Source organism: Odocoileus virginianus, chromosome 29 (genome assembly GCF_023699985.2).
Source record: "Odocoileus virginianus isolate 20LAN1187 ecotype Illinois chromosome 29, Ovbor_1.2, whole genome shotgun sequence".
NCBI lineage: Eukaryota > Metazoa > Chordata > Mammalia > Artiodactyla > Cervidae > Odocoileus > Odocoileus virginianus.
In genome coordinates this window covers 3626944-3649858 of record NC_069702.1, presented here as the reverse complement: position 1 = coordinate 3649858, position 22915 = coordinate 3626944, and the positions used below count along the sequence as shown (strand labels likewise).

General features: G+C 42.7%; 1 protein-coding gene and 1 pseudogene across 1 annotated transcript in view; both read left to right on the top strand.

The window, feature by feature from the left end:
- KDR (kinase insert domain receptor) overlaps nucleotides 1-11468 on the top strand; it is a 44987-nt gene extending 33519 nt beyond the window's left edge. Inside the window, 5 exon segments of the mRNA XM_070458058.1 lie at nucleotides 259-364; nucleotides 1533-1684; nucleotides 6853-6952; nucleotides 7453-7538; nucleotides 9557-11468. Of these exon segments, the coding sequence (XP_070314159.1) occupies nucleotides 259-364; nucleotides 1533-1684; nucleotides 6853-6952; nucleotides 7453-7538; nucleotides 9557-9779 (667 nt within the window). The 3' untranslated portion in view covers nucleotides 9780-11468.
- Nucleotides 11469-21580: 10112 nt separating this feature from the next.
- LOC139032087 (U6 spliceosomal RNA) lies at nucleotides 21581-21695 on the top strand (annotated as a pseudogene).
- Nucleotides 21696-22915: the final 1220 nt, after the last annotated feature.

Genomic DNA, 22915 nt, shown 5'->3' with positions numbered 1-22915 from the left:
CTCAAGCACAGAGTCATCCTTCTTGAAATGACAGCAGTTTATCTGTACGAACCAGTCGGTTTTTACTACATGTTGATTTATGATGTTTCCTTCTCCATACAAGGCTAGGGCTCTATGTCTTACATAGTTTCATCTCCCTATTTAGCATCTTGGCTCACGGTGGACTCTTTATAAATGTTTACCCATTCAAGTGCTTATTTTCAGCATCAGATCAGGAGGAAAGAGACAGTTGATGACATCAGTGTTTTGCTTCCCTAGGTACCAGACCATGCTTGACTGCTGGCATGGGGATCCCAATCAGAGACCCACGTTTTCAGAGCTGGTGGAGCACCTGGGAAATCTGTTACAAGCTAACGCTCAACAGGTCTGTGACCTCCATGCAAGAAGCTTCTGCAGAGAGGACTTAGGTGTCCAGGGCCCTTTCGCTGCCTTCGCATGGCCTCCACGCGGTCCTCTCAGCCGCTGAATAAGGAGCCACATTCCAGATCTGAGCAGCAGTGCTCTTCTAAAAGTCTTAATTGCCCCTTTAAGCAGATGAGATCCTAATCCATAACCTGGCAGTTGATGACTTTTATTTTTACTGATGTATATTTTGGTGTCTTTGGGTGCTCTTACGAAGTAAAAAAAGCAAAGACAACAAACAAAACCCCGAAATTGAAAAAAACAAAACCTCTTTGATTAAGTGAATATCAACAGTGGGTGAATATCCACAGTGGACAGAATTTCAAGGAATTTTAAATACATTCTTCAGGCAAAAACACATCTGAATCCTGCAAAATAAATGTTTTGTTTTTTTTCCCCCCTCCATGAAATCCCAGGCCCCCATAACTTCCATTGGAGGATTTTATTATAGTCTTTACCCTTAGAAAGTTATGTACTCTCCAGTCAGCACCTCTTACCACAGTGAATGGAAGCCAGTTTCCTCCTACTTTTCTTCTGAACAGCTGGGGGACAACGGGTCAAGTCTGTCTTTATCAATAAACCTCCCAAACATTGAGAAGTATCAAATTGCCCTTTATTTCTTTCTCTCAATGAAATAATGTTAAGCTGTGTAACCTTTTCTCAGAAGACCCATTTTCCTGCACGTATATTGCTTTTCTTTAGACTGTCATCAGTTTTTCTGTTGCCTTGAAGTGTCGAGGCTAAAATTGGATGACATGCCCTTTAAAGGACCTGGCTGGTGCAGATGGGACTTTGTGAAGAAATGATTTCTCAGCCCTGCGGAGCTCTGCCTGTTCCGTTGCTGCATCTGTAACCACAGCCTGCTTCGTCTTCATTGTAGCCGGACTTCTCTGTTGCCCCCTTGCCCATCTCGTGTTCCGTTAGTTCCTTAAGTATACTCTCGCATACACATCCCTTTCAAGTGCCCTTGTGTTTTTGACAAGCCATTTTTAAAGTTGTCTTAAAGTTCTACCTTCAGATATGAAAGCCACGTCCCCATAAACAAGAAGCCCCCATGGGCTTTGTTTTTCATGTACAGGCTCTTGAAGGACTGAAGCCATAACAATAGCCCTGTCTGTTTGTTGTTTCAGGATGGCAAAGACTACATTGTTCTTCCCATATCAGAGACTTTGAGCATGGAAGAGGATTCGGGACTCTCTCTGCCTACCTCACCTGTTTCCTGTATGGAGGAAGAGGAAGTATGTGACCCCAAATTCCATTATGACAACACAGCAGGAATCAGGTATGGTCTAAGGTCAACATCCCCTGGGGGGAGGGGGCTTCAAGGTCATTCTGGGGAGGCGGGTGGAGGAAGGACGTTGTATGAAGTTGCTGCTTCTCACTTGCGCGTTCACCCTTGGCTCTGAGAGGTCCCCCCTGAAGGGCGGTGAGGTGAACCTCTTCCCATCTGTGGTCCACATTGCGGCCGAAGCTCTTCCTTTCAGAATCCTAAGCCCTGCAGCTGCAAATAGCTGGAATGCCATAGTTTGTTAATCTCCAGAAAAAGAGACCGATTTTACAAAGACATCTGTATTTAAATTATCCCCATGTACTCTTTTATTAATGTGAATTAAACAGCTTAGGAAAGCTTCAGGAAGGAAGAGTTCTATGCGTTTATGAAAGCACACTTTTGCCTCTCTGGCTGGGATACAGTTGCCGTGGGGATGCGTCCTGAATTAGACTGGACAGCACATCTTCAGAAGCCCCTCCCAAGTCTGATTTTCAGCATTTTATTTGCATAATGGGACTTCTGGGCTTATTTAAAACACATGCTCTGCAGTATTTTCCTGATTTGTAGAAGAGTTCCAAAGGCAGCTTTCTTTTTATTCTTTCCCAGCACCTGTGCATGAGGAAAGAGTTGATATGGTTTCTACAATATGATATTAAAATTGCCTTTTCATAAGCCTGGGACTACTTCACTTCACTTTGTTCCCGTTCCCATCCCTTTGGGTGTTTTCCTCCTATAACTGCATCCCTGACCATGCAGGCCCAGCCTGCCCGCTTGAGCGTGCACAGGCTGCAGGGGGGGCCTCGAAGCTCGGGATGGGGGGGAATGGAGCTCTAGTCTGTGGCCAGGGTGCCAGACAGCAGGTGGGGAGCCGCCCTGGTCAGTGGGCCCTGTAGACTTTCACGGGGGGCGGGCAGCAGGGGTGCTGCCGTGGGAGAGAGGAAAGCTCAGAGTGGGTGGGAGCCAGCTACTAAGCTGTCCATTCCATCTGTGTCAAGAACTTCTGGCATTTTTGAAAGAACTTTTTCTTACCAGGTTTTGCCAGAGTTAGGCAAAGTAGATACTATTATCTTTTGATGTAAATGTTAAATATGAGACTCAGAGCAATTACCTGGAAGAATACAATATTGTGGTTAAAGATCCAGATTTTAGAGTCAGATAGAATTGGGTTTCCCTGGTGGCTCAGATGATAAAGAATCTGCCTACAATACAGGAGGCCTGGGTTGGGAAGATTCCCTGGAGGAGGGCATGGCAACCCACTCCAGTATTCTTGCCTGGAGAATCCCCATGGACAGAAGAGTCTGGAGGGCTACAGTCCAGGGGGTCACAAAGAGTCGGACATGACTGAGTGACTAACACTTTGACTTTCATAACTGGGTTGGATTCCCAAGTCTGCTCTTTGCTGCTCTGATGTGGGGCAAATTTTCAGTGTGACCCAGGCTGGGACACTGGTGTTGTACAAAAATGATGACTTTGAGAATTACATGGCATAATGAGTTTCTAAGTGCCTGGTACCTGGAGAATACCCAATAAATAATAGCTATTATATGAGCTGCTTAAAACACATTGTGGGGATGAATCCCATTCCTCTGACATCTAACTCAGGGCTGTTTTCTCCCATACCAAGGAGGGGGCCTCAAATAGAAGGAGTAATGAAATGAAGATCTGAAAATCCATAGTTCCACCCCCGTGTTTAAAAAGTCCTAGTTCAAGTTTAACTGGCCTTCTGGTGTGGTAATTATTCCTGCAACACTGTTGCCTTCTGCTTGATCAGAAAGCCATTTGATCATGAGCTGTGTTCCTTGGGTTTTCTGTGACCAGGTGGGGTGAGGACCCAGCCGGCAGGCAGCCTCTTGGCTCACTTGGGCGTTTTGCATATGGTGCCGAGGGTTGATGAAGTCATTTATGTGTGATGGAAGTGCCAAATGCGATGCTGGATCTAAAGCAGGGCTGCTAACATTTATCCCCAGAAGCGTGGACAAATGTGACACCACACTCCCAGCGCAGGCCTGGCTGCTATTTGCTGTCTGTGCTTTTTGAATTGGTCTTTGCAGTCCAGTTTCTCTTTTATCCAGCCATAATTTGAAAAATAAAATGGAAATTGGAATCTCTTGTCTGCATCCCCACTCAACCCCCTCCACCTTTTCCCCTTTTCTAAAAATAAGACACCACGGTCACATTCTAATCATTTAGGTTAAAAGCGAGGCAGAGTCCAGGCGTCTACACGCAGCACACTTCATTTCGATGATCACTTGTGGTTCTGCTTCCCTGGGGAGCAGGAGGAGAGGCCGGGGCGCCTTTCAGGGGACTTGTTCTCTTATCTTCATGTTGCCACTCAAGGAGGAGAGCCGAGGTGTCTTTCTCACTTGCTTCCTGCTTATAATTTTCAATTTCATTGTGTTATAAATAGAGCAGGACAGAGACATCCCTGTGGGAGCCAGCCTCCTGATTTTTTGCCCCATTAACTATTTTAAAAAATATTTGTTCAGCATTTATTTAGAGAAGCGGCTGAGAGGTATGTGGGGGAAGGGTGAGGAGGAAGGACCACTAGTGTCTAGACTCTGCTTTGTCTCTAATTTCCCTAAGGATCAGCTCCGGCCCCCAGTTTGCATGCTTCCTGCAAGAAAACACATCTTAATTGGGCTCATCTTCCTTACAGGGTAGTTTGGGGACCATCTGCGGTTGCTCCACTGTTTCCCCTGGGGAGTTTCACCTCCCACTCCAAGCGGCTTAGCAAAGATTTCTTTTCAGTTCTCTCCCAGAGAAAGGTTCTGGCACATACTGTTTTTTTTCTCTCATTTTGGTTAATTGCTAGTGATGATATAAATGCTCCTTGTAGATTGATGCCAGGGACAGCCTGCTGGCTAGATGTTCCTGAAATTGGCTCTGATACTAGACTGCTTGAAATGAACCTGTCCTTTCTTCACCTTTTGTCTGTCTCACAGCCCACATTCCCCCTCCTCTACCCCACATCACTGCATGCTCAATGCACACATGGAAGTAAGCAGGGCTGCATGCATATCAGGTGCTTAATGAAGAACTGAACAGTCATATCCACTGCCCTCTTCTCCCTTCTCCTTCCTAATGCTATTCCAAGGGTATCAATGTGGAGTGAGGTCAAAACAAACAAAAACAACCCTGCATGGGCTCTAGAAACCTAAGTTTGAGCTCCAGTTCTAGTTATTTCCTCCCTAAGCCATCACTTCCTCTTTTCCAAATAAGAAATAAGAAAAACCTACTGTGTAGATTGTTAAGAACAGATGCAACAATGTATATGAAAATGCCTTGTCAACTGGAACTGCCTGAGCAATGTTTGGAATTATTGGGCTCAGAAATCAAGGAAGTGGCCTTTCTAAGTCAGCTGCATTATTGCCCAAGCTCCCCAACTCTACTTGATGCTACAACCCAAATACCCCTGGAATCTGTCTCCAGACCTGTGGGCATCACGTTTTGGTCAAGCTGCCCTTCCTTCTCCTAGATGAGTGGAACAGATCCCTAGTGGATCTCATGATTTCTGGTCTTACCTTCCTGAACCCAGAGTCATCTTTCTAAAGGGTGTATCTGACTTTGTCAATCTCATGCTTAAAATTCTTCAGTGGCTGCTCATTGCCCTCAGGATGATAATCCAGGTAGTCTAGTTATGTGATTTTGGACAAGTTCCTTAACCTTTCTATGTTTAGTTCCACATCTGAAGTTGGGCTAATGATACCCACCTAGAGAGGTACCATGGAGATGCCATGAGACAGTGGTTGAGGGTCATTTGACACAGTGCCTGGCACATGGGCGTCTCAATAGAGGGTTCCTGAATGAGTGAATGAATGGATGATTGACTATGGTACCAGTAATTTGGTAGAACTACCACTTTTCGGGGCTGGATTTAGGAGAAGTAGGCTTTTCAGTCTCCTTATTTTTAATACATTGTGTCCTCTTTCCCGTGGGGTTCCCTGAGTGAGGCTGTCACTGGTGAACCTCATTCTCTCTTTGTAGAGGAAGAATCAGCCTCCTTGGGCAGTGGGGGAAGACTTGGTTTCCATTATCCTCCTTTGCCCAATTGAGTCCTCTCTTCACTTGGTCACAGAAAACACAAGGAATATGCAATATATCTAGAAGGCTGCTAGGGTGGGAAGTACAGTGGGGTTCAAGTGAAGACTGAGTTTGCTGTCCCTTCCTATGAAAAAGACTGCTTCTCTCCACTTGGGTTGATTTTCACAAAATCACTCAAGACTCACCCAAAGTCACATGGTAGGGGAAGAAGCATTCCTAAGGGACATGTGATGTGCTGTCTGACAGGTGCTATCCTCTGGACTCTTGAAAGAAACTGGTAGTCTTTGGAATTCAATGGAGGAAAACAAGCTTTGGTTGGTGGATCATCACTCTTTCTAAGATCTTTACCACCCACCACTGATCACCTCATTCATCCTCCAGATATCTTTGCAAGTGAGGGAAGGAAAGCTTTGGCCTGTACATCTTAAAGATAGGGAAACAGGGACATAGAAATATATTGGTGGCTTTCCCAAGTCTGTGTAGTCCATGGTAAACTTGGAAATAGACGGAATATCTCATGATTCTCAAACTACAGCCCCAACTCTGTGGGCCAAAAATAAGAGATCATGAGATTCAGCCCACCTCTACCCATTAATCCTGTATTACATATAGCAGGAGAAGGTGGTTTCCAGAGTCTGTTGGGTTCAGCATCTTTTACTGAACCCAGTGAAATCTGGGAGTGTTTCCTCAGCCCATCTTTCATGGAATGGTTGCTCCGTGGACGTTGTCTAGATAACTTGCCTAGGAGATGGCCAGAAAGATGTGAAACACTCAGCGATATGCTGAGAGCTTAGTGGAGGAATTGCAGGCAATCAGGAAGTCAAGTAGTAGGCAGCTGACCACTGAGTCTGCTATTATTGTCTTCAGTCCAGCCCTGGACCTCAGAAGTAAGATTCAAAGGAAAGGGGGCTCATCTAGGCCCCTCTGTTATATTATACTTTTAAATGGACTTTCACAGGAAATTAAGCCCTTGGTGTGTGCTAGCAGAGAAAGATTTTTGTTTTGTTTTTTTTTTTTCAGAGGATGTTTTGAAGGTCGCTATTAAACTTGTGGTTCAGAGATAATGAACTTAGGTATCACTTGTGGAATCTGCAGTCAACTATACCACCACTAAAATATAAATATTTGTTCTTTTGCAGTCAGTATCTGCAGAACAGTAAGCGAAAGAGCCGGCCCGTCAGTGTAAAAACATTTGAAGATATCCCGTTGGAAGAACCAGAAGTAAAAGTCATCCCAGATGTAAGTACATCTTTTAAAAATAGTCTTAGAAATAATACCAAAGATGAAACATTAGCTAGACAAATATTAGCCTAAGCATTAGAGTCTTGGAGCCTCATTATGAGGCTGCCCTTGTGGGTGTGTGTCTTGGGGTCATTATAGCAATGGAACTTATTGGGCTGCCTTGTTTTTTCCATATGTGAAGGCCCTGGTTAAGGTTCAAGACAACTGAACTTCATGCCCAATTCCACTGAAGTGTAAATGATATTACTGTGGAAAGAGGGATAGAAATGGGTCTCCTTAGCTTCTTCCTAAATTCCTCTCTTCTTCCAGGCCTGGGTCTCTTGTGGAAGCAATTGCTTCCTCTCATAGCCAGTACAGTTTCTGGCTATAATACCTTTATCTCTCCCTGAAGAACATGGAAATGCTGTCTCAGAGATGGGTTAGGAAATCAGTTTGATTAAGTGATTGGTCAGTATATACACTCAATCAACTGTGCCATCTCATTGTCTCTTAAAAAGGACAGCCAGACCGACAGTGGGATGGTTCTTGCATCTGAAGAGCTGAAAACCCTGGAAGACAGAACCAAGTTAGCCCCACCTTTTAGGTAAGGTTCAGCCAAATAGAAAAGACAAATTTCAAGGGGAATTTTTGGAAGGAACTTAGGACTTTGAGCATAAGTGCAGAGTTTTCCTTTTTTTGTATCTTTATCAGTTAGGCAAATTCGCATCAACCTAAGTAATGAAGAACAGAAACAAACACATTACCTGGCAAGTCTAAAAAGAATCTGAAATAAGAGGATTTGTTTTTGTTTTTTTTTACCAGATTTTATGTATACTAAGGAATTTATGAGCATATTTGCTGTGGTCAGTTGTTTGTGTGATATTGGCTAAGTGACAAAGAGGTCATTGGCTTGATCTTTAATAAAACTCTTGAGATAGTTAAAATCTTTGTGGACGCTATAGTGAAGAATTTTCAGACCTGAACAGAAATGGGTGCACCTGTCCTTAAGACGTATGATATATAAGTAAACTACTGTCTACTTGTTTAGGATATTTAAATACTGTTGGCTGAATTATTGAGTATTTAATTGTGGGGAAAACAGTGAATTTGATTTTGAATATAATGTCTTCCACATGGTTCTATAGGAGTTTGTAGTTGCTTTGAATAGACGTACTTGCTTTTTACAGTTGGCTTCCTTTAGCTTCCCTGGTAGTTCAATCAGTAAAGAATTTGCTTACAGTTCAGGAGACCTGGCTTCAATCCCTGGATCTGGAAGATACTCTGGAGAAGGAAATGGCAACCCACTCTAGTATTCTTGCCTAGACAATCTCATGGACAGAAGAGCCTGGCAGGCTATAGTCTTTGGGGTTGCAAGAGCTGGACATGACTTACAACTACACCACCACCACCTGCTTTTAACTTAATAAATAAATAAGAAATTCTATACTTATAAGAATAGTGGGATGCAGAATGGTTATTTATTTGCTGACAATTTCACTCTAGGTATGAATTGAGAAGATTTTGATCTACTTACAATCTAACTGTTGGATAAAATGGGAGCCCCTTTGCATTATTGAGTGATGCTCATGTTAAGAAAAAAAAAATTAAAATGTGGTATTGTGCGATTTTATCATTTGCCCTAGGCCCATGATGACAAATCGTGAGAGCCAATTATATGTTTTATTCACCAATTCAAAGTATTTTATTTGCTTAGCAATGACTATGTACCATTCCATTGTCTGAGACACTAAGTCCATTTTGTTGAGGTTGGATTGAAAAGATGCATTTCTAGTTATTTGAAATAACTTTTAAACTATATATGAACATAGAGTTAATAAAGTCCTTTCTTTTTTTTTTTTTGGTTTGTAACATGCATAGATTGGTAAAACACCTAGTAAGGGGAAAATCACTGTACTTCAGAATGACTTACACTCCACACAGCCTACACCCAGCTACAAAAGGCCTTTTTAAGCTTTTTTCTAAGCTTTGACATGATTACCGTCGGTCACAATTCCACACCATTGAAAACATTCTCTCGTTGCTGCCGAGTGATCCCGTCCTCCATGCTTCCAAAGAATGTGGTTTTGATGAGTAAAAAGCAGTTTTTGACATGTCTAGCTTGATTGTACACACACGCTTCAGCTTAGTAAAGTTTAAAGTTGCTCAAGAATTTTATTAACACCATGCACGGGCCTTGTGATCCCCTACTTGGCACTGTATGCAAGTACCATTGGACTTTCAGAACATCCCAGTTTCCTCCCACGTCATGAAAGAGTCTCTCTGGCTCCTTTTCTTGTACACAAACTTGTCAGTCTGCAAGGCCATAAAAAGGTTCCATTGGTTGGAGCCTTTGCATAATCCAAGAGAACAGCCTTTCATCTCATCTCAGGCTTGAAAGACTTGGACCCGAATAAGAGGACTTATCTGAAACTCAGATTTCATCCTAGTACCTGAAAATAGACATTGTCTGAGTAAGCCTGCTATGTTGATTAACAAGTGGGAGGGATGGGCCGTGTCTCCAGGAAACTGACAGCCCACAGCGGGTAGGGGATGGGGTTGGGATAAGATGCACAAGAACTGCCTTCTCTCTGCCAACTTATTTGAATGCCATCTCTTCCGCAGTGGACTGATGCCCAGCAAAAGCAAGGAGTCTGTGGCATCCGAAGGCTCAAACCAGACGAGCGGCTACCAGTCGGGGTACCATTCTGACGACACGGACACCACTGTGTACTCCAGCGAGGAGGCTGAACTTTTAAAGCTGATGGAGGTTGGGCCGCAGGTCGGCAGTGCAGCTCCGATTCTCCAGCCTGACTCTGGGACCACACTGAGCTCTCCTCCGGTTTAGAAGGAGACACCCGCGTCCTCCAGTCCTGGAAATCAAACGAGAGGTGCTGCTCCGATTTTCAAGTGTTGTTCTTTCCACCACCAGGAAGTAGCCACGTTTGATTTTCATTTCAAAAAAAAGGACCTCAGACTGCAGGGAGCCAGTCCCCTAGGCATTTCCTGAGATGCTTGTGACCCAAGAATGTGTTTGTTTCTTCTTCCCGTGTTGACCTTATTCTTTTTTTTCATTCATTTAAAAAGCACGGTGGATGCACCCTACCCTGGGTTGCCCCAGGGGTTGCAGCAAAGGAAGTTCAAGAAATGGCTTCAGCCTCTGAGAAGCAGCAGGGCCTGGGGAGCGGACACCTCGCAAAACTAGGAGAGAAACCGGCAATGGAAGTGCTTTAGGTGTTGAAGACGGGAAGACCTTTAGAGCTAAATCCATCTAGGAAGCTTTGCTTGTTGGAGCCACGTCCTACCTGTGGGGTTTGGACTGATGGAAAGGAAGACGCTGACTTGCTTGGGGAGCGCCCTGGAACCTGCACATGTGTTGACTCTGGTGGAGGTGGGGGACATAGGGTTTGTGGGGGAAATGTAAAGGCTTCAGACAAGGTGACTGGTTTTAGAAGGTTGCGTGCTCTTCCCATTTGGGCTAAATGAGAGTTCCTTGTGCTGTTTCCGACTCCTAATGAGAGTTCCTTCCGTTCTCTTACGTGTCTCCTGGCCAAGCCCCAGGAAGGAAATGATGCAGCTCTGGCTTCTTGTCTCCAGACTGATCCTTGACTCAGGATGCCACAGAAAAGGACACTCAGATGGAGGCTCCCTGTCACGTTGAGGATTTCTGACTGTGTGAACCAGCTTCTGGTTTCTTCTGGATGGACACCCACCTCTCTGTCCTGATGTGATGTGTCTGAGCCTGAACGCAGTAGATTCGGTGTGGAGCTGTGGTGTCAAAGCTTCAGGAAGGATTTTGCTCTCATTCCTTCTTCCCTGTCCGTGTATTCCCCCTTCCCTTCAGTGTTTTCCTGACTGTCCCTTCCCCACTGCCCCGCTCCCAGCCAGTCAGCATTCTCGTCATTTGACCTGTACGCCCTAGTAAAATATGATTTGGTTTGTTCACTCTCTGAGTAATTCTTAGCCAGATTTCAAAATTACCTTGTAGCCCAAGTTATAACAATACCTATTGTATTATTTAGACTTTTAACATGTAAAACTCTTTACTGGTTCTGCCCTTGTTCTTTTCTTTTTAAAAAAGATGTATTTTCTGTTTGGTACCATAGTATGAGAGGCTGGGGGCAATGACTATAAAACATGCTATGGCACATATATTTATAGTCTGTTTATGTAGAAACAAATGTAATATATTAAAACCTTATATTATATATAATGAACTTTGTACTATTCACATTTCATATCAGTATTATGTAGCATAACAAAGGTCATAATGCTTTTAGCAATTGATGCCATTTTATTAAAAAAAAAAAAAGTGAAAAACTTGAAGGAATCCTTTGCAGGGTTGCATCACTATACCCATCATTTCTCTCACTTCTGAAATGGAGGCGGGACATTCGGACAGCATTTCCTGTGGCTGCTTTTTATTTTTTGCTTGTTCTCTTACTCTTCTTATAAAGGATGTTTTCATAAAATGCTTATATGCTTTATAAACAAATGTATTCTTAGTTTAAAAAAATACAATGGTATAATACTCTCACAGCTGTCTTGAGGGTGAATATTTCTGGCTTAAGGTATAATTGCTTCTCCCCCTCTTCTTCGTAGCACAAATAATTCACACACACACATACTCTTGTTAAATTCCAAACACTTTGGAGATTCTTAAAACATGGACTGAGAGATATGTGATAAGTACTCTAACAGTATTTCTGGCTCTCTAGTAACCCCCGTGCCTCTCAGAACATCCAACCATGAAAATCAGGGATCAAGATATCTGAGACAGCATCATCAAGATACCAGACCCAGCAGTGCCGGGAAGCATGGAGCATATTTATAGTTTTCAGTAACGCTTTACTCTGTCCTTACGGGGCTTCCCTGGTGGCACAGACAGTAAAAATCTGCCTGCAATGCAGGAGACACGGGTTTGATCCCTGGGTTGGGAAGATCCCCTGGAGGAGGGAAGGGCAGCCCTCTCCAGTATTCTCGCCTGGAAACTCCACGAACAGAGGAGACCGGTGGACTACAGTCCGTGGGGTCGCAAAGAGCGACTAACACACACCATCCTTACAGTGTCAGAACCTCTGCTCCAACATTGCCATTTTGAGTGATTACTTTTGCTTGAATTCAGTGAATAGAGTTATCTAAAGATTATTGGCACTGAATGGTAGTCCTATTCTTTGTGGGATTTTTTTCATAAAAGATTTAAAAATGATTATATAGTCAAAAGATATGCCTATGTATATTTTTAAGTGTCTTCTATGTTTTTAAAATCATATTGAGGAAGATCTTTCCAATTCTAAAATAATGCAAAATTCTAAATTGTCTTTTTTCTTTTATTGCATTGAAATCCTTTGGGGATTTGGGAGTGAGGATAGGGTGGTTAGGTAGCATCATCGACTCAATGGACATGAATTTGAGCAAGCTCCAGGAGACTTGAAGGACAGGGGAGCCTGGCGTGCTGCCATCCTTGGGGTCACAAAGAGTTGGACCTGACTTAGCTGCTGAACAACAACAATGATGGACCGAGGTAGGGATCTAGCTTTGTTCTCTTCAAGCAGTTGTAGCAGCGTCGTTTATTAAATATACCTCTTTTCCCCTGTGGTTGGGGAAATACACACTGTACCATTTTTCATACCCTATCATTTCACTCAGACGTTCTGTACAAGTTTATGATGGAAAAGAGGGCAATTCCAGGTTTGTGTGGCTCCTGGGCACTGCACTCACAGATTGAGCCCTTGGCTGGACTTAGTGAGGCAGGGTCTTCTGAGAGATGCTAAACTGTAGGTCAGGTCTGGTCTTGTCTTTCCCATTGTTACAATGTTGTCCGGTAAATGAATGGAAGGAGAGTCTAGGCTATTCAAGATGGAAAAGACCTCACAAAAAAACAGAATTTTCTTCATTTTAAGAAAAAGAGATTTTGTTTCTCATAAGCGGCCCCTGGCACTGTTTCCAATGCCAGGGGTTTGGATTCGGTTGAAACTTCGCACTTTATGAAGAAATGCTTTCAGCACCTCAGACAGAATAATTCGGAGGGGTGGTTTAGCCCTCCCCTTCTTTCTTCTGTTTCCCATGCCCCTTGTTCTTAGCTCCTTTTCTCTCCTCTTTTGCCCCTGTATTGAAAAGAACCTTGTAGCTTTTAAGAGTGCTTCCTGCATGGCCTCATTTTCTAAATTTTCACTGGAGACATTTGGTGTGTTTTAGGTGAGGCCACACTGTCTCCCCTTGGCTTCTGGCTGCTCTCGTTTTCTCCCCTGACTTGCTTTGTTCTCCTCCCTCCTCTCAAAGCCCCTGTCCTTTCACCTTCTGTTTCTCTCTTCCCGCTAAACTTCCTCTCCTCTCCACCTTCCCACCTCCCCCACCACCAGCATCCTTTCTCCCCAAACACACCACAGGAGAGAGGAGAGTGGTGGGAGGTTTAAGTTCATTACCCAAAGAGTAGCTTTTCTTATCAATGCATATTCTTTTGTTTCAATGAAAGAAGAAAAGTAAAAATCTATAACCCACCACTTTGTAGTAGCCCAGTTTTCCTGTCTCCCCTAGCATGTCTTAGAAGTTCCACTCAGATATTTATCACCCTGCTTGTAAAATGTAGCAAACTCAGAAAGCTAATGCCTTTCAGAGAGTAGCTCCTTTTTAAAAACAAATTTCTCTATTTTTTTTTAATTGGCATATAATCAGAGAGTAGCTCTTAATATACAACTTTTCACATTTGTGTGCCCTTGTCCCATAGGGGCAGTAGGCATATCATGCCCAGGCTTTCAGGTAAGGAGCGAGCACAGATTAAAGGGGCTTCCAATCTGTTTTTATAAAATTGAGTTTTCTACATGAGTCTCTCCCACAAAAGGGTTTGGACATAAGTGAAAATCTGGGCAGTCTTTGTGAAAGTAATTTTAAGCCTGATGTTTTGGGGGGAAAGTTACAGGATGCTCCTACGTAATAGAGATTAAAAAGGTAAACTAAAGACATTTACTCTGGTTTTGATTAGAATGGAAAGAAGAAGAGAAATCTGAAGTAGAAACTTGGAGAGGAAAAATAAGTCAAGTTAGCCTGAAGTTCTGGAGCTAAAGTGGTAGAGCATAACAGACTCAGCTGAGGTCTGACTCAGAGATAAGAAAGAGCTCTGAATTAGGAAAGACTTATTCTAAGGAGACTATTGATAAGACAAGGATTACAGTAAACTGTGACAGATATGTGACGAGTGAATGTTAATGAGAAGACATCAAATTGCATCTTAGATTTTTTTTTTTTACAACACAGCATATGACCTTTCTGTAATTCCTTGACACCTGTAGAACAGCATTACATTCGGTAGTTTCACTCATAGTTTTTGGTTTAAAAATAAAAGAATGAAACCATATGGTTTGATTTTTTTATGTTAGTCTCACGTTTTGTATATACTAAATACTTGAGAACCTATGACAGCATACTTACTAGTAACTGGTGACAGCGTATCCCCATACTTAATTGTTTGAAGGCCTCGACTTTTAGATGCACTCCAAAAAGAAAAAGGCAGGGAATGAGAAGCTGACCTCTGCTCCAGTTTTGTCCCATTCTTTGCTCTTTGTCCTCTCCTTTCTTCAAGGAGTAATGTTTGTGGGGGAATAAATCCTGGAAAGGGGATTGAGTTCTTCAGTGGGAAGGACAGTAGCACTGACTGACTCTGATCCCATGTGCCTTTCACAGGATGTGGGGTAAGAAATGACTCATCAAGAACACTCTGAGCCACCGTCAGGGAGAGAGATTTCAAGGGAGCCTGGTGCTTTGCATAGGGAATCTCGTTAAGCCAAAATGACTTATCATGACAAAGGGGATTGAAAACATTCCGTTCACTGTCACAGAAAGAGCAGAAATGGACTTATGAAAGCCTGGATCCAATGTTGAGAATTCAGGCTGGATGCAGAGTGGGCAACAGCATTCCACATTCATTGCCTAAGCTAACGAGAAAAGTGGCAGCCTGTAGTGGCAAAGCAGGCCTTCCAAAGAAATCAGGACCAAAGACTCAGCCCTTAATACTCAATTTTAAGCAAGTAATATTTGTTTGTTTGTATTTAACTGTACTTTAAAAATGCTACATTGTGCCAGACACTCTGTTGAAAAGAATTTAATTAATAGAGACTCTAAAGCAAGATATAAGCATCACAGTGTAGATTGGACGGCAAGCCCATGCAGGAGACATTGAAGGAGCTCATTGATGGTTTCTACAAATGTTTGTTATGCATTTACTATGTGCCAGGCACCTTAACAGTTAGTGGTCAGAACTATCTTCTTAGCTGCTTGAGTTAAAAGTTATTAGCAGAACCCTGGAAAGGAGGAATTTCAATCTTATGCCAGAATTCTCTACATATTCTTAGGGTATCCCTTTAACCAATTAAGCATATTTCTCATTATTGGCTCATTCTTCTTTCAGTCATTTTTGAACAAAGATCTGAGTTTAAGGACATTTCTAGGTTTTATAATACATAGATTCTACTGTGGGGGTACTTAACCTGACTTTAGAGTCAGAATGCTCATGGCAAAAATCAGATAAGAAGCCCTTTGACAGCAGGTTGAGGGAATGAGGCTTTTCTTGGTCTGTTTCACCTCAAGTTGAAAAATTTGCATTTCACTTATATAACAGGAGATTCTGATAATGCATTCAGAAGAATTCCATGTTGGCAGGCATTGTATGGCAACACAAAAGGAAGCTTGTTTTGTCATAAGTAACATTGTTTGACCCTTATACTACTCTTCCACACTTTAAACTTTTCCAGTTGGTGAACATTCGAAGTACAGAAAGAGTAAATTCCAATTGCCATTAGTTTTACTAGGAATTCTTTAGTAGGGATTGCTGTATATAATGACTTCCCCTTGGGTATTTCAAAATACTATCAGGTAAGGTGCAACATTTCATAAATATATCTGTTTTACAAATCAAAGTGTGCTCCTGTATAAACCAGCTTGAGAATCTTTTAAGCAGCATATACTTGAAGTCAATAGAAATAGAATTTTCTTTTAGTTCAGTCACTGTGAATAGATCATGATACATTTCTGTACCATTCCCCCCTCTCTGCTGTCTAATATGGTTGGCAAATTGCCTTGAGGACCTGTCATGAAGACAGAGAAAAAGATCCTCATTCTTCCCTTATCACCGCATTTATCAGTAAATTTCAGCCTTCTGCCCAGCTTTCACTCTTGTAGTCTTCTGCACTGCAGGAGAGCTTATTGCTTCTCTGACTGATGAACAAGACAAGAAGATGTCATGCCAGAAACCATTCCTGAGTCAGACTTACAGAATTAGCAATGTTCACTTAAAAAGGAAGTACCGATAAGTATTAATTTCAGATGACATATATATTAGAGCAAGTTTAATAGAGTTTTTAGATAAACATATACTATAGATTCCACTTTCAATGTTTCTCTGTTTCATGGTGATAAACATTTCAATTAGCTCTGCAGTCACTCAGACCTGAGTAGCCTGAAAGAGAAATAACCTTGATCGTTGATTGTCTACCATATGCCAAGCATTGACCTATTCATTCCACTTATACTACCTCATTAAATCCTTGTATGGCCCTTGTGTGAGGTGCGACCATCACCAGGTTACAAGTGAAGACTGGCAGTTAAAATTTGAAGCCCCAGGAGGCAAGGTCATGCCAGGATTAGATCTTGTCTACTTATATCTTGAGGACATGCTCATATTTGGGATGGGAATCAGGATGGAATCCTTTCTCCTGATGGAAGGCAGTGCACTGACTTGTCTTCTGATGAATCAAAACCAAAGAAAAGATGCACGTGAAGGTAGTCTGGTGCCTTTAAGTGTCTTGGTTTTTTTAATAGAATTGTATTTATTTTTGGCTGTTGGGTCTTTGTTGTTGCACGAGCTTTTCTCTAGTTGAGGTGCTTGGGCTTCTCTCGTCGCGGAGCACAGGCTCCTGGGCCTGCGGGCTTCAGGAGCTGCAGCACCTGGGCTCAGTAGGTGCATTTCCCAGCTCACGGCTCAGTGGTGGTGGCTCACAGGCTTAGTTACCCCGCAGCATGTGGGATCTTCCTAGACCAGGGACTGGACCTGTGTCTGCCGCATTGGCAGACGGATTTGTTACCGCTGAGCCGCCAGGAAAAGACCGTCTTAGTTAATACATGGTTGCCTTCAGGATTCCCATCTTTCAGGCAGCTTTATCTATAAATTAAATTCATTCTGACTAAATGTAAAAGCTGAGTGTTACCATAAACATCTGATTGCCAGAGGGAAGAAAGTGTGTTACTTCCTAGCTGTGTGCAAATTACTTAACTTTGAGCCTTCCTTTCCTCAGCCTGATGAGGATTAAGTGATGTTTGTACATAAAACAGCCACCATACTGCCTGATGGTGGAAAGTATTCAATAAAGGTAATCATTTTCCTATGATGATGCTGGGGATAGGGAAGTTAAGTTTATAGCGTGTTGAATGATTCAAAGATTGCTAATTAACTTACCATTGACAAACTGGATGGAAGCCTCCAGTGGAATTTTCTGCCGTCCCTGGGTTTGAAGACTGGCATAAGGACTCAGCATGAGAAACAAATTCCTGGACGACAAGTTCCTGGGAAGACTGAAGTGTGACAGAGTCAGAATTCAGAAAAACTCACTGGTCAGAGACTCAAATAAATTAATTTGATTTTTCTGCACATATTTTGGGATGGGGCACCATAGTTTAGCAATAACTGTACATTGGTTTACAAATATCAGTTTGCCCCAAATCAGCTAGCCAGTGACCAATTTGCTAAGAATTAGTTTGTCAGATACTTGGTTTGCCTAATAATTAACTCATCAAATTCTATCTATATGTATGACTGAGTCCCTTCACTCTTCATTTGAAACTATCACAACATTGTTTGTTAATCAGCTATACTGAATTAAAAAGTAAAAAGTTAAAAAATTATTTAAAAATAATGGAAGAAACAGCACTGGGGGATGGGGTATAAAAGAACTCTGTTCTTTCTATGCAGTGTTCCTGTAAATCTAAAGCTGTTCTAAAAAATAAAATCTTAAAAAAGTGAAAAGAAATGATCAGTAAGCCCCCAGATTTAAAGAATTATCTATAAAGTTTACATTAATTTGTACTGAAAATTTCTGTGAAGTTGTAATGGATTGGTTTTCACTCTGTCTTCATAACAGACTTTTATGGAAACTTCAATTTTTCAGAAATTGATGGACATAGGCTTACATTTCCCATGAATACATTTAATCATTTTCAATGATTCATTCAAATTCATCAATTTTAGCATAAAATTATAATATTTATTTGCCATTTATATGTAAATTCTGTAAAGGGACCCAAACTAATCACACTGATATGAAATGCTCAATTTTTCTTTCTGACTGCTAGAAATACTAGATGAATATGCCCATTGAGGCATTGTGAAATGACATTCAGAGCAATCGGAAGAACTCAAAAGTGGCTGGAGCAATTCCATTATAGTAAAAATGTTAGCTTCATCAAGACAAGAATTTCTATTTCGTTCATTGCTTCCTCTCCAGTGTTTTGAACAATGTCCAGACAGTGGTAGGTACTCAGTATCTGTGGAATGCAATGATACAATCTATCATTTGGTACATAGAATTTTAGTCAATTGGCTCTCTGCAAATTGACTTTTGGCATTTTAGCTTGCTTTCCTAGGCATCAGCAAGGGCAAAACACCTTAAGGACTTTTGTTGACTGCATTTTCAGGGTATGTTGGGGTTTCCAAAGAGGTGAGGAAATTTTAAGTTACATAACTACGTGAGTGTGGGGAGATAAAGAAGGGAGGGTTCCATTGTCTCCAAGCCTATCAGACCATCTTAATTCTAACTCTCCATTCTTGTAGCCACACTTAAGAGTTAACAGGTTGCCTGACACCCAGAGGAGGGTGCCCGCAACGGCCTTACATACAGAATGGTTGGCAAACTGGAACTAGTTAGACTGGGGAAGATGTTAGGGACTAACCAAGGGCTCACTTTTCATATATGAAGAGGTGTCCATGGAGAATATTCTGACTTTCTTCTCTGTTCCCAAATGGTGATTAGACCAATGGATAAAAACCACGAGAACGGCAGACCCTGGGTCATCTGATGCCCAATGCTCTTTCCTTTGTGCATCCCAGGGTCTGCCGTCCCTGTAGTAAGTAGAGACTGTTCTGTGAGGTTGTTGGAGAGCAGTTAAGGAGTTACAAGAGTTGAGGATCAGAGTTCCAGTTAACTCAGCTGGTCTCCAAGTTCCCTTTCTGCCCAGAATATTAGAGACAAAGAAGCTGAGTGCTTGAATAAGACAGACCCGTTTGGATCCTGGCTCCACTATGTAGCAGCTAAGTGATCATGTACAAAATACATGTACAAGGCTCTCTGAGCCTCCGTTTCCTCAATCATGCAATGGAGATAATAACAGTACAGACCTCAAAAGGTTGTGGTGAGTATTAAATAAAGTAATAGATGTAAAGCATTTAGTACAGTGCCTGGCACCTAAGTGCTTGACAACTGCCTTCCTTTATTACTATGAATCAATGAAAAAGAATGTACTAGGTCTTCTTTTTTCAAGAGATGATAATCAAGGTTTCTGTCTCCAATTGTTAAAGTAGACACTTCTAAGAGCTCAGTAAGTTCTTCTCAGGGTAGGGAAGTTATTTTCTGTTTTCAAAAGAGCTACTTCCACAGATGACGCCCAACTGTATACACAACACTTCAGTCCTTGCTGTGGATTCCAGACTTCTGCTTTGTTCAAGGGCCTGGGTGGAATGGAGACAGGAAGAGGCGCTGAGACACAGTGGCCGAGGAGCAGGAGTCCAGGCCAGGTCAAGTAGGGAAGTAGCCCCATGAGTCACAGGCTGGAAAACTCCAGCAGGCCTTTCTGGCTCCAGGCTCCTCTCACTGGGAGACATTTCCTGCTCTTTGCGCTCTGCCGACCCCCCTCCCGCAGGAGTTCCTTAAGACAAGGTCTCTCACTGAATTGTTATAACCCAGGGGAAGGAGTGTTTTTAGTGTCTGCCAAGGCCAGGAATCTCCCAAGACTTGTGATAACGGTGTGTGAAACAAGTCGGTTCTCTGGCTGGAGCCCATCTTGCCATCTTGGCAAAAGGAAGCCATTAGTGTCACCTGGTTTCCTCACGGGTTAGAGGGGTTAGCTCCTAAGTGAGTTAAAACACCATGTGTTACTGCTTCCACAGCACCCTGGGGACGGCCAGAGGCTTCACTGTGATTGCGCATGAGGTGCTCACGCAGGAAATCACCTGCGGAGAGGAGCTGATATGGGCCACCCCGGCCCTGACTGGCCTTCGACAGGTTTATGAGGGGCAGAAGGCAGGGAAGAAGCTCCACGCTTGGCTTGAGGCTCTGAGCTGGTTCAGGTTGCAACTCTGTTCAGGCCTCTGGAGCCTGATGAGGCCCCAGACTCTCTTGGGGTCATTTGGAGGCAGCCCAGGCCCTCTAACATATGGCCCTGATAAGGATCTCACTCTCCAAGATAAGGAGCTGTTTAGGGGAATCTGAGGAAGCCGGGGGTTCGTTTCCATAAAGCTGCACAATGTAAAGTGTAATCCCTACACAGATGCAATTAGCTGTTAAACATATTAAGTTGTGAGGAAGGGGTGCCCTGCTGGCTCATAAATGAATGTGAGTCTGTCCCGGGGGACTGAGGGCAGGTATCTTTCCCTGCCAGATCATTAGAATGGTGACAGATAATGGATCAAGAGGCCGAGCTTTCCGCAGCTTCAGCAACCACAAAGCCCCTGAGGAGGAAGGACCTTGGGGGGGCCATGGCCACCAAGGACCAATTTGTTTCCCTTACATTGGCAGGGTGAGAGTCTTCCCTGAGAGAGGCTTTGAAGTCCCATCCCTGTTCCATGTGGCAGCCAGCTCACGCAGTGTCTCCCGCTAACACAGCCTTCGGCACTGTGGCATGAGGTTGCCAGGTGATCTTGGTGAAGGTCGAGTGCCCTCCAGCATGGCCGCTGTGGATTCCTGGCAAGGCCATTAAAGCTGAATCTGGGCGCTTCTTGGTGGTCCAGTGGCTAAGACTCCATGCTCCCAAGGCAGGGGGCCCAGAGTCCATCCCTGGTCAGGGAACTAGATCCCACATGCTGTAACTAAAGTTTCATGTATCACAACCAAGACCTGCCACAGTCAAATAAAAATAAAAATAAAAAAATAATAAGTTCCTTTCTGCTAAAGAAATAAAGCTGCATCTGTCAGAAGGAGATTCAAAGTCTCATTTCTGGGCAGGTAGCTACTAAATGGCACTCCCCTCAAATACCAATGGCACCTCCTCATAATCTCCATTGATCTCATAGAAATAACAGAAACAATATTAATCAATAAATTATTAGGAACTTAGTTTGTGCTAGGCTGGGTACAAAGCAGTTTATATAAATATAGTTTTCATGACAAGCCTATGAGCCAGGTACTAATATTATCACCAGTTCACAGATGAGGAAATAGAAGTTTTGGCAGGTTCACAGATTTGTACAAAACTGTACAGTTAGGAAGAAATAGTGGGTTTAGGTTTTAATCCCAGAAGCTGATTCAAGTGCAGAAACTCATAGTAAATATTTTAGGACCCATTAGAAACATCTTCCACTAGGCTTTTGGAGAAATTTGCCATTCCTCAGACTCCAGTTGGTATCAAGACCAACCCAAAATAAGAAGCATTACAAAAATATGTTGTAGAGTGCTCACTTCAGCAGCACATATACACATATACTAAAATTGGAAGGATACAGAGAAGATTAGTATGGCCTCTGCACAAGGATGACATTCAAATTCATGAAGCGATCCATATTTTTGGATGAAACTGAAGCCTATTATACAGAGTGAAGTAAGTCAGAAAGAAAAACACCAATGCAGTATATTAACGCATATATATATAGAATTTAGAAAGATGGTAACGATGACCCTATATGCAAGACAGCAAAAGAGACACAGATGTAAAGAACAGACTTTTGGACTCTGTGGGAGAAGGCGAGGGTAGGATGATTTGAGAGAATAGCATTGAAACATGTGTATTATCATATGTGAAATAGATCGCTGGTCCAGGTTCCATACATGAGACAGGGTGCTCAGGGCTGGTGCATGGGATGACCCTGAGGGATGGGAAGGGAAGGGAGGTGGGAGGGTGTTCAGGATGGGGAACACATGTACACCCATGGCTGACTCGTGAATGTATGGCAACTGCTGCTACTGCTGCTAAGTCACTTCAGTCATGTCTGACTCTGTGTGACCCCATAGACACAGCCCACCAGGCTCCCCTGTCCCTGGGATTCTCCAGGCAAGAATACTGGAGTGGGTTGCCATTTCCTTCTCCAATGCATGAAAGTGAAAAATGAAAATGAAGTTGCTCAGTCGAGTCCAACTCTTAGTGACCCCATGGACTGCAGCCTACCAGGCTCCTCCATCCATGGGATTTTCCAGGCAAGAGTAATGAAGTGGGGTGCCATTGCCTTTTCTGGAATGTATGGCAAAAACCACCACAATATTGTAAAGTAATTGGCCTCCAATTAAAATAAATAAATTTAAAAAATATATGTTGTAGAGCCCATAACAGTATGCTCTTCTCCACTCCCTGCTTTGTCAGCCTGATTTAGCCTGACCTTCAGAAATTCATTTGGGGCTCAAAAAAAGTCATAGTTAAGTTTACGTTATTTGGGAACTTTTCAAGACGGTGTAAGAACAAAGCAATCAGTGAAAACACTGGTAATTATTTCTTTGAGTAGCTTCATATTTTGTAGCTATAGGGGTTTTTTTTTTTTTTTTTTGGCAAATAACCTGTTTTTCAGGTGGGATGCTGGGGAAGTCATTGCAAGTTAAGATTTTGGATGCTTAAGCAGAATCTAGGAAAGCCTCTTTCCTTTGAATTAGCTAACTAGCACTCCAACTGTCAGGCTCTCCAGAGTTTGTGTGCCTGGGCAGGATAAGATGTTTAAGGGTTGGCTGGGTGGCAGATGACAATTTCTGAAGTGACATTCTCTTTCTCTTCTGGTCTCCTCTATGCAGCTTCCAATCAGAA